The sequence below is a fragment of the Cuculus canorus genome, chromosome 2 (assembly GCF_017976375.1).
Source record: "Cuculus canorus isolate bCucCan1 chromosome 2, bCucCan1.pri, whole genome shotgun sequence".
In the NCBI taxonomy this organism is placed as follows: Eukaryota; Metazoa; Chordata; class Aves; order Cuculiformes; family Cuculidae; genus Cuculus; species Cuculus canorus.
Window position 1 is genome coordinate 141414820 of NC_071402.1, and position 17424 is coordinate 141432243.

A 17424-nucleotide genomic window follows, 5' to 3' on the forward strand; every position below is an offset into this window, starting at 1 on the left:
AAATCCTGACCTCCTTAACTTAAAACTCTTGACTTCTGTAGATAATCTCATCTAAAAAACAGGCTCCATCTGACAGATCTTTCCATTTGTATCACCCAAAAAGCACACCTAATGCAGACAACATTGGTTCTGATGTCAAAAAAATAGAAATATTCTTTTCAACGCCACAATGCTGTTTTTGTACTCTGTTGTCACAGATTACATCTAATTTGTATGTTTCTCCATGCTCAAAATCTGTTTATTTTGACAAACATTTACAGTGCTGCCACCAGCAAAGGATATTATTAATTATCACCAACTTTCTGCAAGTTCCCACCTGATGGCTACACTTCAGGGTGAACAGAGTCGAGCAGTGAAGTGCAAGATCCCTGTACTTTTTTTTATTCACAAATCATTACATTTCCTCAGGGTTACCATAATCCATTACAAATGAGCTACTAACTTTGAAAAGTTTTGCCACCTACATTTGAAACCTGTCTGCCTTTATTTTTAATCACGTGCCTTACAACTAATAATTTGAAGTCCGATTGAAAGATTACTGGACGAAGCTGAAAAAACACAAACTGCATTGATGATGAGAAGAAATAATACTTATTCCCAGAATAAAAATGCCCATATTGTATTAATTCTAAAACCAACTCAAACACATCCACTCATATTTTGTGTAACCAAGGAATAGTCAAGGCACAATGATGCAAACCAGAAAAAGACTCCCTAGCTTTCCTCTTCATTACTAAGTCTCAAACAGAGAGAAAACTTAAAAATTCAAGTCCCAAATAGGAAACATGAAAATGAACCAACAGTCAGATTTTGAAGCAGATCAGCTTTTCAAGATTCATTAAATACTGAACCTGTTGTTTCTTTTGTGCCACAGAAACTTGGTTATTAGAAACACATTATTCTAAAATACAGGCGACTTTAGAACAAGTTAACTGAATAAACAACTTGAATTGTTTAACAAAGGTAGTTAGTATTTGGTAATGAATCATACACAAAGCTCTTGGAACCATACAGATTTGGCAATTTTGGGCTCCTCTGCTAATTTTAAGGAATTTCTCTCACTAACTTAATACTGGAATCTGCACATATCACATACAGACTTTCCTTTTTTTTAAAAAAAATAAAACCAGGAAGGTTTAAGAGTCCTGAAACAACCCTGTCCAACAACAAAGGGAATGAAAAACAAGGATGGAAATGGTTGACTGCGAACTAAACATAATTTTGACTAACAACTTTGACACACCAACTCTGTTGAATCTTGCAGGCACAGTCTGAGTTGTAACGCCCCTTTCTTCTTCCTTGTTGCTGTACAGGAGGTTACAAGCCCCGAAGCAGAGAGCACGTAGCCACGCTGCTTCACAGTGTGCTATTTCACAGTGTAGCATTTTTAAGCTCAAACTGCCTAAGAATGGGCAAAACATCTTAGCTGCTACACACGCTCAGTTAATGCAAATCAGAACCTTCAGGAAGGAAATGTGTTTGTATGCTCCAAAATACAAAGAGCTTGATGGTAAAAGCCCATAAAAGCAATGTCAGTCCTGAGCAGTGCACAAAGTGATAATTTTGCATCTGACAAGTGCTTCTGGTTTTAATAGATAGAGAAGTTCTAAGATGTAGTTTTTGAATGGAAGGATTTTCAATCAGAAGGCTGTTACCAACCTCACAAAGCAGTTCTAATGTGTTACAAGATGCATAGCTCATTATGACTATCAGTAATTTATCTCAAAGATCTGTTCATAAAGGAAAATTAGAACTAATAATGCTGGGGTTACGGAAAACTTGTTTAAAATACTAATCGCTATTACTCAAACTACACTGATTATTTATTATAAACATCAAATACTTGGCATATATCCTAAAGGTAAACTTTTCTAATACTTTAGAAGGTAGGAAGGGTTGTTCTCACAAAAACACGAGTGATTCTTTCTCTAAGTGAGATGATTACTTTCTGCAATGATGATAAAGATCAATTGAGTGTTCAAGAAGGTTTTAGTGCTGCAGGATTTCAGGCCATTCAACTGTTAAATGGATCCATCCATTCCTAATCTTATGGCTTTGAACTACAGAATTTGAACTCCTGCACAGTAAAAGAAATACTGTTATTCCAGTTTTCCATATAGGAATCTGAGATGCAGAAAGTTTATCTAAAATTATACAGAGTTTGTGCCACACGAAGGAACGGTAGCTACGTATCATGAGTACCAGACTAATACGCCCCTGGTTTTCTGCTCACCTGCTAGAACATAGTCTTGACACTTAAACTATCTCTTCAACCTTAGCTATTGCTAACTCTCCAATTTTAACCTTTCTGATCCTGAGTGTCCCCATCTGCAAAACAACGTCATTAACACATAACATGTGCAACATACTGTCAGAATAAATCCTTTAGTTAGCAGTAGAAAACCCTCTCCCAAACTTTTCTGTATTATTTAACAAGGGCAAAAGACAATTAATGGGAGTTGCTTAAGTCCTACTTGTAAGTTATGGTTAGCCACTTGTTAACGCTGTTGTTCGATTTTAATATTTTGCAACCAAGTTACCAGCATGCAACACAGGACATGAAAAGCCTTGCCAGTACTGCTCTCACTTCATAAAACAGAACCATGTTCTTGCAGACTTCTAACAGACCTTCTCAAAGCAGACCACATATCATAACAGTTGTTTCCTACTTGTTGCCAACTGTAGACACTTGTGCCATTGCAATTTAAAGAAAAGCTCCTAAAATGTGTTTTCCATGATAGTATTTATTATCCTAATGGGGAGATAAAGGAAAGAGGGAGGAATGCCACTTGCTTTCAGCATCTACAAGGTTGGTCTAGAACTTCCTACCTTTCAAACTATCAATCCCCCATATCTGCATCACAGAGGAGGCAAAATGCATCATCTGATTGGGTGGGAGCCCAGCAGGACTTGCACTGGTGACAGCAGTTGGCAGATTTTCAATTTGTCCATCTTGATATAATGAAGTAGCAATTTAGTCACCTTAAGGTGCTTTTAGGAATGATTTCCTGAAGTTTCCCCACTCACAGCTGGAATAAAAGTGAGCCTAGAAAATAAGTCGGTATATGCTTAACAGGACTGACAGATTTCAGTGAAAAAAAAGACCCTCACTCCTTTTTATTAACTCTTTCTAAAAAGAACATTAAAACAGTTCTATGAAGCAGCCTTACTAAATAATAATTAGTCCTTATATGCAGTAACAAAAATCCATCTTTTTAAAGAGTGATATGATAAACACTCATCATTTTCTGCTTATTCAGACAATTTTCATTTTTCTGAACAGCATGAGGACAATATTACTGTTAACAAAATAAAGTATCATCAGCATGCTGACACATTTTTATCAGCTGTGCAGCACGGTTATCAAACATGTAATTTTCTGAGCTCTCTTGAACCCCATGCTTGAAGCTGAACATTATTAAGAAATTCTTTATGACTCTATATTCTAATTAATTTTTTGTATAAATACAGCTTCAAGACTCCTTAATAAAAACAAAAACGCTCCTACCTCTTTTTACATGAAATAAAAATTCTTAGCTTCTTGCTCCCTCATGGCAATGCTAGTAAGATATCAGGATGACTAAAAGATAACATAGTGCATATAATTTATTGGCAAATAAGGTATGCCATTTTTGCCTCTTTTTGAAAAAACATGGGGTAGAATTCCCCTTTCTGCTATTTCTCCTTGCCTCTTTGGTGACAATCTGTGGAATGATTTGATATCAGTGAAGACTAAATCTTGAATTATATATATCTTGGTTCTATGTAAAAACTCAACATTCCTATTTCTCATAGGTAGCTCTATTTTGTAAGGATTAATTCAGAAATACAAAACATGCTCGTGCTCTGTTACCCCTTTATATATTTTTTTCCTGATTTTCTACACTGCAATTAAGGCAATTGTGCTTGAATTATCAAATGCTTATATGACAAGTTTATACATTCATTAGGATACTTTCATTAAAGAAATTGAATGGTAACTGATGTAATTATTTAAAAACATTTTGGACATTGTGAAGGTCAAGAATTTGATACTCCTTCTCCGGGCTCAACTTGCTCTTTCAGATCTTGTTGCCTCCACCAATGCATTGTGTGCATGTGCACTGACATGTGGAATCACTTCCCAAAGTAGCTGAGATGTTGTCCAGAGATATGTCATGTTTCAGAATATTCCGATTATTGTCATCTTCTCAAGCTCTAATAATTTCACAGAAAATTAACCACTGGATACTTATGTGACACTCTGAAAGGTTTAATTAGCTGAACTACAGCATACAGAAAGTTATAGATTTTAAAGGTCTATAAAGATGTTTTCTTTTAGTATGTTATGTAAGAAAGTAATTTTATTTAAGGTATTATTCAATAAATATACAGGTTTTAAGGTACAAGCCCTGTGATTCACAGAATTACATTTCACATTTTTCATACTTGGGGGCCAGTGTTTAATTTTATTTCCAAGTCCAATGCAATCTACATGTCATCACTGCATGTGATTGTCTAGGCTGCAGATCTGCTACTAGGGATGTTACACTTGGTTCTGCTACAATCAAATGAGTCATTTTGCATGCTGATGTCTTCTGAAAGCTTATATATTAAAATATAAGATATATCCAGAAAACATTTGCTGGTGAAACCCAGGCCTGAACAGAACCAATGCAGCCAAGTCCATTCTGCCATTTTGTGCAATTAGAAATTCACCTATGAAATTTCACATCTTCCAGTGAGATTTTCGTGCAGACTGAATTCCATCTAATATCCACGCTAATGAGCTCCTTGTTTTCAGGGTAACCTCTCCTATAGGAAACAGTGGGCCCACAGATGTAGGTGAAATGCAGACTGGATGCAAATATGTATATACTCATCTCTACTGTTTCTGCTTCTCTTAGTTTTTCATATCAAAACAGCTTTACAGGTCTGTTATCTTAGCAGGGCTAATGTCATAGCCATATTACCCCTGGCTAATGTGGGCCATGTTCTGTGCAGCCTCTTGATTCACATGATGAACTGGCTCAAGGGCTGTCCTCAACTGTGCTTCTCTGCAAATCTCCCACGAATCTTCACCTCTTAATACATCAGAACATACAGAGTCAGGGTCACTACTACACAGTGTGTATCCTTCTTCATGCACATACACATTCAAATAACAGTACATTATACTGCATTGCTTTGACTTTTAACCTACCCCTTCCCTTCTTTCTGTGGTATGTACTCACGAAGAAATGAGGGGCACTGTGGGGAATAAGCCACTGATAACCTGTGCAAGTAACGACATGGATAGAGGAAAACACAGACTTACATGTAGCTCTGCTTTAGCAACCTACCAGCTTCACGGCAGCCTATCTCAGTGCAAATCTTTATACATCTTACCTCCATTTTCTTTTCTAGGGTATTGCCCAGCCTGTCATCATCATTTTTGAGACAAAACTGCTTTTAGCCTGGAGTAATGTTTTCCCATCTATTTCTTATTTGAATGTTTTCTCCTACCTTCAGCGCAATAACCTTGTGCTAGTCCTTGATGCATGCACAGCCCTGACCTACACCCTTGGTGCAATTTTCCCTGGTTTTATCTTATTGTCTGTTTTTTTCCCTTTCATTTGTCTTCCTGTTTCTTCCATATTTTTTTCCTCTCCAGAAGCTAAGATCATATTTTTTTCCAGTGCTTTTGTTTTCTCCTTTATGCTGTCCTCCCCCCTTTTTAGCTCACTCCATTCTTTCCTTTCTTTCCATTCATTTCCTGGTCCCTCCACTGTTTGCTCCCTCCAGTAAACGGGCAGTCCCTCTCCTTTACCACTGTTCAGTATTTCTGATGGTTGCCAGGGAGACAAACAGGCAGTGCAATAGGTGTCAGTTCTGCATACAATTACCTGTGTAGGGAAGAGAACGTGCAGTCAACAGGGACAGCTACCTACAGAAAACCTAAAGGGTACCTACACTCATGAGTTGTTTTATATTGGAAGCCTTGTACTCTAGAAATTCCTTCTTGTTCACCTGCTTTGAGATGGCTTCTCAATCTCTATTCTTTACTGAAGTCACCTGGTTGTCAGCACTGAAGAATAATAAATCCCTTTTGAAGCCCATCTTAATGAAATAAGAAAAAAGAAAGAAGTGTGTAAAAGGTGTTTTTTCCCCAAGACACTCAAGTTGCTTTAATTTTATTTTTAAAAATTTCCATCCTGCCCATCATCTGTTCTCAAAGAGCACAGGATTCCACTTCTACATTCAGTTTAAATCAATTTAATCTCTAAAGCAAGTTTAGCTCATTAGGAAGGACAGGGTGCCTTGGTTCAGACATTTCAGAAACAAGAACATCTGCCTACAGAATTTTACTCAATTGTCACTGATTTCTGCCCTTGAAAATAATATTTGTAGTTCATAAAATATCTACGTATATACTGATACCTACATTAGTATGTTCTATATTTTATGTAAATTACTCAATAAATCTTTTGCACAGGAAAATACATCAAAAAGAACATATAAACATAGCTTGACTATATGCTGAAATGAATATTTTTTCTTTAGGAAGAAGCAGGGTATTATCTGTTCTTTAAACACGGTGAAATCCTGGCAATGCACGTATTAGAAATTGCTGAGCTGTCCTTTAACAATGCCAAGGGGAGTAGAAGATTTAACTCCACTGCTCCTGCTCTTGGTGTCAGGAGCATAGGTTTAAAACAAAACCGCGCTACATTTGGAAGTATTTCAAATGAATATTTGATTTTGTCATCAAATGCTATTTAAGTATTTAATGTGATCAAGTTAAATAAAGTTAGACAATTTTAAATGGTCAAACTATGTCTGAGAGTAGGTTAGCCCATCAGCAAAGACCTTTCTAATATTTCAAAGTCTGACCCATTTGAGCATAACAATGGTTATAGTGCATTTAACAAGTAAGTGATGTTCAGCTGAAGCAATGCCTGAAGAGTAGTAAGAAGAATTCTACTAAGTAGTAGTAATGATAACACAGGCAGCCCAAATCAATTGCAAAATAGCATTAAAATATGACTAAAAAGCAGCATTTTGCACTACGTATCAGCAAATATTACAGTAGTTAAAAACCGGTTCTCATGGAAATTCACAGCATAAGAACCTAACATGTCATATATATTTGTATTTACCATAACACTTAGAAATCTAGCTGGTCCATGCTCTAGGCCATTTTGTCTTTAAATGTAAATAGAAAGCTGGTCCATGCATGATGGGCTCTATAATCTAGCCATAAATACAAGATGTTTTGCAACTTCAAGCATGGAGAAAGAAATCATTCTACCCTATTTGCATAGAAGTAGTGGGCTTAGTGTGGTTTTTTGGTTTTTTTTTTTTTTTAAACTTTGCAAGAGAAAATGATCTCTAGTGTTTCTACTCAGTACTAAAAGCGTCAGACTCATCTGATGAGTTGACAGAAAGCGTCAATGTTTAGACTGAAGTGTTCACCATCTGTCTGAGGTTGTAGGCCTGATTGCCACTAAAAAAAAAGGCATCACATCAGACAGAGTAAACAGATGAATGTAACTCATAATTTTGGACAGCAACTATAATTTACAATTGTCAGGACTATTATTTACAATTCAACAGTTTTAATTTGGAATTGCTACATATATTTATATGCTGTTTCTATAGTAACTTCTCCTGACACTCCCTTCAAGTCCGGTTCACTTTTAGTTATTTACGCATTTCTAGTATGTAGCCTTAGGCTTGGAATGTGATGTTTTTAGTTTCACTCTTGATAATTTTTCTTTTGTTTTAAATATCAGTAATAATACTGTAAATTGGGATGCACCTAACCTGGTTACTTTTGCAAAATGCCACACAATACTGCAATAGAATTCCACTCAGGAAGGAGAAAGCTAAAAACTCAGCCAAACTAAGTTATGTTATTTTCACTTCTAAGAAGTTACTAGCCATTCTGTTTCCTGAAAATAACCTGATTTCTCTAAGGTGCACAATCATGTCCCTTACAACTTCAGTTAATCAAAAATCGGGCAATCTAGACTTGGATATTTTGACTTACAAGTGTTTACAGGCTATGCACAATTCCTGCTCCTTTTGTAAATACTGGAATATACAGACTGTGTAGCTATAACCTCTGTTCCTCACAGCTCCAAAGAACAGACCTGCTGCTGCACCTTCAGACGGAGAGAAAGGACGTAAAGAACTGGATGTGTTTGTGGAATGTACATCTCTGTGATCTCCAGTTACTGATAAAATAACTTCTACTTCTACTTTCCCATGGCAGCCTACACGTCTATTTCTAACCTTTTGGTGACTTCACAAAAAATCATTGGTCCTTTGAGGTGGATTTTGGAGGTTTTCATGGGAAAATTGCCCTGCTACATTTCTCTGCTGACCGCACTAACCCTGAGATGCCTCATTGGCAGCTGTGAAGTATGTTTACCTGGGCCTGAAATTTTCACATATGTGGCGAGTACTGCTGGAGGGCAGTGAAATGAAACTGGAGAAAAGCTAACAAGCAGACTTTTCCCTAAAAATCCTGTATTTGGTACTTTTGTATGTAATTACAATTAGCTTCTTTAACTGTAGCAACAATTACAACTATGAAAGACATTAGGGAGCAAGGTAGGTATAGTATATAAATCAGTACAGAGAACTTGGCATTTCCTCTATAGGCAGAACAGAGTATACCAAAATAAAATTGAGCTCAAGAGAACTTGCTTTATTGACAAAGATTTCCAAAAGAGTACCAGTGCAGTACCTGAAAAGTTATGCCATCCAACAGAACCATAAAGCTACATCCATACCAGTGAATTATATAGGTCTTGGACCGTCCTCTGACATCAGTTCTAGTTGTAATGGAACAACCTGCATCCAAATTATTAAGTTCTCCTCTACAACAGGGTGCTCATATTCAAAATCCTAAGCAGGAATAGTAACTGGCCTTAGTTAATCCCTTAAACTTTACACAGAATTATTTGGTAATTATTTGGTAAGCTAGCTGGCCCAAAGCAAAACTACAGTAGAGACCCAACAATGAGCTCAAGTGCCAGTGGATACTATCTGGCATTGCACTGCTTGCTGGCAGAAAGACAGTCTAAGGCCAATCTGTGTGGGATGTACTGGTCGAGGAGATTATCAAAACCATGAGGACAATGGGTTCTCTAGACTCTGTCAAGCAGGCTAAGATGAACTTCACTTGTTTGGAAAAAAGCTAGAGAAATGCTTGAACAAGCTGCTGTACCTAATGATTCCAAGCATTCAATTTCCAGCAGCAACACACAGGACACTGTATCAGCCCTCACCAGAATTGGTGGAATTTAATTTATATTTTCTTTAATTAATTCAAATGATTTTGTTCAGTACATTACCGAAGATACTGAAATTAATTTATTTCTTTAAAAAGTCCAATTATTAAACTGTCTCTGTACTCAAGTTCCTCTGCATTTACAGTGCTCTGTTAAAATGCTCTCAAGTTCTGAGACTAAACGAAATGCAAGTCGTATCTTTATGAATCTTCTGGCACCACCAATTAGAGCTTTCTTATATGGATGTTTTTCCAGTATAAAATGAAATTAGAGGCTCAGTACAGATAACTTTCAGATCATTATTCCTGGTAACCTAGCCAATTATGAACTCTTATGTTTGAAAGCATTAATGAAAAAAGATCCCCAATTATTAAGTTCATTCATGCTAGCACTGTCTTCTGACACTTCTGAAAGGAGCCAACTGCTTTGAAAAGCAATATGACTTTTCAGCTGGATTAAGTCTCAAAATGTTGATCATTGATACTAGCTTCTAATGCCAAATATGAAACAGACCGAAACTTTAATTCTGCTGGACTGCTTCACAGATCAAACCCTTCCAGACCAGAATTAAAATTGTAAGTTTGGAAACTCGAACAAAAAATAAGCCTCAAATCACAATTAAGATAATAGTTTAAAATTTCTCTTTGATAAAATGGTAATTAAAAGACGGTCTTATGAACATTTCTCATAGTGATGATATTTATCTACATTAAAACAAACACACGGTAACAACATCATATATAGCTCACTGAAGGCTTCCCAAGCTACTATAGACTTGGAGGGCATTCAGAGATCTTCCTTCAACACAGGAAGAGCAGAAAGCAAAATGGCCAAGCAGCACCACAAAGACAACTGGCAATACCTTCAGTCCCAAGCACCCCAAAAAGCATGCTTTTGCCTCCCTTTCACCTCAAAACACGGCTTTAAAACTGGTTTTACGAAAGTAACAGTTCTTAAAAAAACCTACAAACAAAACCATTGCAGGACAAAAATTAAAACACATAAGACAACAACAAAGCCTCAACCTCAACTGTCCTGAAGTCTTTACCTGAAATCCCAACCCACAGAAGTGAGCAGGAAGATGGAAAGCAGGATAAGAAACCCCTCCTATACCATGATACCTATTTGGTATCATATTTTAGATGATTTTTAGAGGCTTTTCCAATTTCTGCAGCTTTACAGCTTATTCAAACAGATCTGGGGTAAGCACTGATTTTATTAAGGCTTCTCATATGTCCGAAGTTCTGCTCCCATCCCATGCCATCCACACAAATGATACACTGGCCCAGTATGACAGCTATCAAGGCTGATGGGAGGGATCTCCACTGCTCACTTTTGACTTTACAGTTGTTTATGGAAATAATAATCTTTTTATTACCAGGATATTACATTAATTATAACAAATTTTTCATTTCTCATACAATACACCTTTGATTGTTTTAAATCTGTTGTTAGTGAAACAGAACATTCAGTCATCGGACCAGGAAGAAAGAGGTCACCTCCACAATTTACATACACATACAGAGCCGTTTCCAAGTGAGCCCAGAATAAAGTAGCTTCAAGCCTGGGAGCTCACTAGCTGAAAGAGAGAGTATATTCCTAGTAAGGCAAAGGAGCTTATAGCCTCTGAGTTAGTATCTCTGTATCACAGAGACATATCATTTTACTTAAAACTAGCTTAGATATTTAGAAAAGTGCAGCCTTGCAAACTGCAGACATAAAATAAATTGCTCATGCATAAGGGAAAAAGTCGGAAGTGACTTCTTCCATAATTGTTCATTTAAACCTTTTAACACATTGAAAAAGATTGGCATTATAATATTTAAGGAGAGATCCCACACCCTGACAATAATTAATGTATTACCTGATGGTATTTCTTCAGTATGTTGTGCATTTCTGCTACATCTTCACTTGTTATGGTTTTGATGATATATCTTTTGTCGTAAGATGTATGAAAGCGGGCACCACTGCGTGCTTGGGAATCATTGGCAAGGGGTGCACTCCTTGTCAATGAATTCTGTCAATTGATTTAAAACAAAAAAAAAAGCATCAAGTCAGACAAATAAACCATTTCCATTAATTTTTTTCAATTCATCTGCACCAAGCTGAATTCTGCAAAACATGTAATCACAGTCTGCACTACCTTGACAAATCACTTAAAAAATGTTCTGATACCAAAAGAATGTGGGAAGGTATGGCCCATCAGTGGTTCAAAAGTCATTCTGAATGCTGAATAAGGATTTATTGTGCTTTGTCAGAAATACTTTATCAGCTTTTGGGAAGAAAACATACAGTAATTAAAAATCCATAAGGAACACTGTATTACACCACAATAACCATAAACAGAGGGTTCACCCGTAGCTACAGTATCAGAATTTGCTCTTGAGTCTGTGTGATCCGGTACACAAACAAGCTAGGTTTCTGAGTTCTAGTATCAAAGTTGTTCCAATGATTTCATACCTGGTGTTAAGCAAGTCATATTATTATACAGCACCTGTTTTTGTGAAGTAGACCTACCTTCCTACACACTCAAGACAGAAAGGTTAGTTAATGGCTGTATTAGAAGGAAAACCGGTAGAGATTAGTAACCATTTTTAGACTGAAGCTTGAAACTACTTGCACTTCAACAGTATCAAAAGCAGCTTTCTGCTTTTTTTCAGAAAATAAGAAGTATTCAGATTAGGTTTCTACTTAAAACCAGTAAAAATAAATTAGACAAAGTATTACAACTTGCTTTTGGTTGGATGCATCTTTCTTTAGCAGTAAGAGTTTATGCTAATTGTTACGTGTTTGAATTAGGCCATTATTATTATTTTAAAATAAGGAGTAATAGCAGCAGCAGAGCCAAGAGAAAACATTATGATGTCCTTATGCCTCGTGTACTTCAATTCAAATGGACCATACTATAAGAAAAGCTTAAAAAAAAGTTAATTACAGACTGCTGGTACCACAAAACCCCAGCTCCTGCTACCGTTCCTCATTGTACCAGGCCGCGCAAACAGCTGTTGCTGAATTGAAATACACTTCCCCTCTTCCATACTCACACAGCGTAACGTTCTCCCTGCTAGAAGAAAAGTCATTTTTATAGAAAGGTTTAATAAAATTTTGTATATAAATGTCAACATTGCAGGTTCCTAAACAGCAGAAGTTCAGCTCCAGTAGCTACAGAATATGACACATTTGTAGAGTTTGGTAAGGCATTGCAAACTAGGTCACAAACCAGGGCTACACTGGAAGAACGATGATGCTTTCAGATGGTAATTACAAATAGGCTCAGCCTACCACAACCAGGTACCAAACCCACAAAATTTTATTTTTATAGGACCTATGTATTATTTGGAAGTTTTACCATTGATAAATCTGTTCACAAGCTCTATGCACTTCAGTAAGAGCCTGGACATGCAGATTCAATTCCAGAGACAGGTCAGGCATTAGTATAAGGTAACAACCTCAACCAAGAGACAAGGGCAACTACAGCACCAATTAAGAAGGCACTTGAACACATACAGTTATGTTTCCATATTTTGGAGATCCACTGACTTCAACACGCCTTCAGCACAGTTAAATCTTATCCCAAATGTGGAAAGCTTTCTGAAATCAGTTTAATAGGAAATAAAAACATTTTCCCACAAGGTTACTTTATTCAGTTTAAATAATCATGAGTAGCAGGAATAACAGTAAATCACGTAAAAGCGCACAGCTCCACAACGTCTTAACAGAATGAAAATCTTAATTATGACAAGTAAGAAAACTAAATATTTGTGCACTTCTCCCTGTGTATTTCTAGGCTTGTGCAATGAATTAGAATAATTACTAATGTCTATGATAAAAAGTGATGTATTTCTCTACTATCCTCTCTATTCACTGAAGAAAGTAAGGATGTGGATACTTCCCTAAGGTTTATAAATAAACAATTTTTCTAGACTAATCAGAACAGAGCTTTAGGGACAACCACGGCAGACTCAGTTCCTTCTCTGCACTGGCTTTTGGACAGTCAGACTGTCAGATGTGAACCCTGATACAACACCACTTCACATGGTATTAATGCAGTTTTCTCTATCTGCCTTCAGATGGTTCCTATTCAAACTCATTTCCCACCACTCCACCACTGAAATGTTTCTAGGTACTCATACAGTCCATTCAAGAGAACATGTGGCATAAATGGATCAATTTTTCTTAATGCTGCACTTGATATCAGTACTCTGTTAATTTCCTAAGTGAATCACAGAGTTAGTCTTAGAAACCCTCTCTGTTCTAGTGTTAGGACTTGGCTTTATTTCCAAAGCATATATTTACTTAAGACAAAGAACTGATAACAGAAGTTTTAAAAAAAAAATGTGCAAATTCAGTTACCTTCACCACAAACCAGAATATATGATGTAACATAATAATTATTCTTAATTTTGAAAAAAGCTAAAGCATGGGTAACTACTAGTGTATGTCATGAATTAAATTACTGCTAAGTTATTAGGCTGTAATTCAGTTAGCAATAATAAAAGCTACTGGGTAATTATTTGCTATTGTTCCCAGCAGAAAAAGGTGTTTTATTCTGAGGTTACGCAGTAACCACAGTTTTCTGAATGTCTTTTTCACAGAGAACCCTAGTCTTCAAACTGTAAGCCATGTATTATAAACCTTAAAAGCGATTAATGTGGGAGGGAGAGACTAAAGGTCTATAAAAAGTTGCAAAAATTGTACTTGCTAGTCTACCACTGAACCGCTGATGGAGGAGGGAAAGAGGGAAGATGAGAAGGAGGGCCTGAACTAGCATTACCCGCCAAAATTCCAAATACTCCTAAGGTATATTTTAACACTCTATACCAGAAGACCTGTCAGATTTGAGTCAAATTCAGATCTGGGAGTACTCAGCATGAATGAAGTATCTTGCTAGCAATGTCTTGACTGAGATACAACACATGGGAGATGCTGCTTCTCTGAACATCCTTGTTGCTGAAGCTCAGTTACTAATTCTGTGGCCAGAAAGGGACAAAACCAACCACTTTTGATTTCAAACCCTCTGAATGCTGTTCCCATAACTATTTGCTCTTTTAAAATCTGTATCCTTTTGCTGTTATAGGCACTGTTTACACAGAAGAGCTCTTCTAAGTGTTAGACCTTAAAATGAAATTCTTCCTGCTTTTCAGGAACAGTGTTCCTGCAAACACAACCTCCTTCCCTCTCATTGTGAAAAAGGGATATCTAGTATATAGGTATATTTATGCACCAATCCATCAAAACAAACATAAATTTATTCAGATTTTTTTTCCCCACGATGAAGTACAATATCTGATGCATTTAAAATATGGACAGCATAAGCAATAAGAAATTCTGACTTAAAAAGAAATAACAGCTGCTACACCAAGAGAATAAATCAACTAATACTCCTTTTATCATGCCTTTTCCATTACAATTCAGGCTAGACAGAATAAATATAAACTAGTCAGATTCAAATAGAAATTAATACATTTAGTCATATTTTAAATCAACTGGAGAAAACTTAATTTAAGTCACTGATTTTTTACAGATTCTTGCTTTTTTTCAGCAATAACTGTTTTTTTCTAATGGAAATGAATTCTGCCTGATTGGTAACTATAATAACAAGTTAATTTGCAAACACAACAATCGTACCCAAAATGTTGCTAACAGAAGAATATAATAAATCTGTAGACAATTATTTATCACACAATTTACTGTTTCTTAATGCTTTACTGGGTTAGAAATGGTGATGCATTTATTTTTGAGTAGACAGCTATTTTATTATTAGTTGTCTATATCAACCTTAATTAAGAATGCATACAAGCTCTTATTTTACCACACACATATTAATTTGTTAGAATAAACTAAACAACCTTGTGCTAAGCAGCACTGTGACATACATGCACAGGTAATCCAAATGCACCCTCTGTAAGACCCCTGACTCTAGTAATAAATTGGAATTTAAGATCGGGTGTTTAAACATTAAACATGTTTAAGATAAAACAACCTCTAATTAATGACACTTTATTTTTACTCTCATTACAATGCCCTGTTCAGATACAGAACGTAGTTCCTTTGAACTCTGAAAGAAGGTGGAACATGGATGATATTGTTAATATTATTGTTGGCTGTGTTTTATTTTATTACTTGCATAAGTTTAATAAATAAGTACAGTTTAAAAAGCTGAAAGAATAAATCTAATTTCATCATATTGTGCTGATTCTTAGCAACTGCACTACCACTTTCTCATGCTGATAAATGTATGGCTGAGTTTTGACTGTGGACTGTTTAATTTGTAATGATTAACTCTCAGTGCTATGAACAGAGAAATGTTCGCATTCCTTCTAAAGTAAAACTTCTAGGTATGATGCAAAGTATCTTACCTCTTAACTATAGTATTTATATTTGTTTATAGTTAGAAATCAGTCTTTAAAAAAACATACACTGTTGGCCTGCTCTTGACAACAAAGATTGTTTAAATAAGAAGATGACAATTGGTCTGCACTGGCAAGTCATCATTAGCAAGTTAACATCAAGGAACAGCTTTACGGAAAGGATCAAACTAGAAGAATTTAGGGTCTTCAAAGGAGAAACAACATGGCTATTTAAAAATATGTTAAAGACACTAAGATCCTTCTCTTTTGATATAAGTGAAGCTAACTTACCTGTTTGACCCAACACTGTTAAGTATAAATCAAAGCATTTTGTACTCCATTCAAACCTTCCAAATATTAACAAATTAACGGTACATATGTTAGAAGTGAATGGAATCCTGTAAACCTATAACTGGTAAGAAATCTCAGACAAAAATAGTAGTAACACCACGTGTGACATCCAATATGCACTTTTATGCCACAAATAGTATGGAAAGTTTGTGAGATTTTATCTTTTAATATTAAAGTATAAACATATCTAGATAAATAAAAAAGCTTAATTTGGAGTTATCTAACCTAAGTTTTTAAGTCAATTATTTAGTGCAGACAATAATAAAAAACGTAGTAGTGTTCATTAGACTAAAGACATTCATTTACTGGAATTGTACTGCTCAGTTCAGACCGCTATTGGATGCACTGTACAGACTCGTCTCTTACCATCAGACATAGTTTTGTGAGACTCTATGTGGTAACACATTCCTGTGATCCAGATGACTTTTGCCAGAACACACAGATATGTTTCAGTGATGACTGGTACAAAAAGAGAGTAAAATAAGTTTGTTCTATGGACATCTGTGCACAAATGCCTCAGAAGAAAAGCTGATTGAACCTGCCTAAAGAAAGCAGAGTAGGGCTCTTCCTCTGCTTCTTCGTTCAGCACTAAACTCAGATAAGGGAGACCCATTGCCATCCCCAGCATCACTATCTCCCTCTTAGGTGAGGCTTACGTTGAGGACTGGAAAGGAAATAAAGAATGGAACTCAAGCATCTTTTTTTTCTGTAAGGAAAATATAAGTGGGGCTGAGGGAGAGGAAGAGGAGAGACAGAGAGAGATAGATCATGGCAAATACCAGACTGATTTCCCTCTGGCTCTGCTTCTTAATTAGGGGAAGACTAAGTGGAATATGAACAGATGGGAAATAAGCCACTCCTCATTTAGCACAGATCTATGAGCCACAGAACCAGAAGAGGGATACAGACAAAAACCCACCCAACTCCTATCCTCCAAAAGATAAAGGTTTGGTGACCTAACAACCCTTATACCATCACTTACTGCTACAACACAGCACCTCCACACCTCCATATTGTGCCAGTGGAGCACATCTCCAGCTGTACAACGCTGAAGCATTAGTCATAGTAAGTTTAAAAAAATTCACTTGCTTACACTATAGTGTTAGTGAGCTCAAAACTCAAAGAAGAGGGTCACAGTGCCCTGTTCCCTTCATATTTTCCCAGCCTTCTCCAACTTCGCCACGATGTGCCTCAGTCCTCTGGCACAATTAAAACATCTGTCAGCCACACATACCCTGTTCCACTTAACAGCTTCACTTAGCAACTCACTGTAAGTCTCCTGCTCCGAGTGTGTGTGTTCTGCCAATTCCCCATTCACTTCTCATTTGTGAAGTTTTAATCTTGTGCCTGCTGGTTTTTTGGTCTCAGGAGAAAGAAAAGGTTTTGTACTTTTAAAGTGTGAATACTTTTATGAGGTCATTTAAAGACTACGCTAAATTACTTGTGTAATTACTTGTACAACT

At 36.4% G+C, this 17424-nt stretch overlaps 1 protein-coding gene across 2 annotated transcripts in view; it reads right to left on the reverse strand.

The window, feature by feature from the left end:
- Positions 1 to 17424, reverse strand: part of PIP4K2A (phosphatidylinositol-5-phosphate 4-kinase type 2 alpha) — a 112038-nt gene that overhangs the window by 20533 nt on the left and 74081 nt on the right. For both annotated transcript variants that reach the window (XM_054060126.1, XM_054060125.1), the window contains exon 4: positions 11125 to 11277. In XM_054060126.1, coding sequence (XP_053916101.1) covers positions 11125 to 11277 — 153 coding nt within the window. The remainder of the gene's footprint in view (positions 1 to 11124; positions 11278 to 17424) is intronic.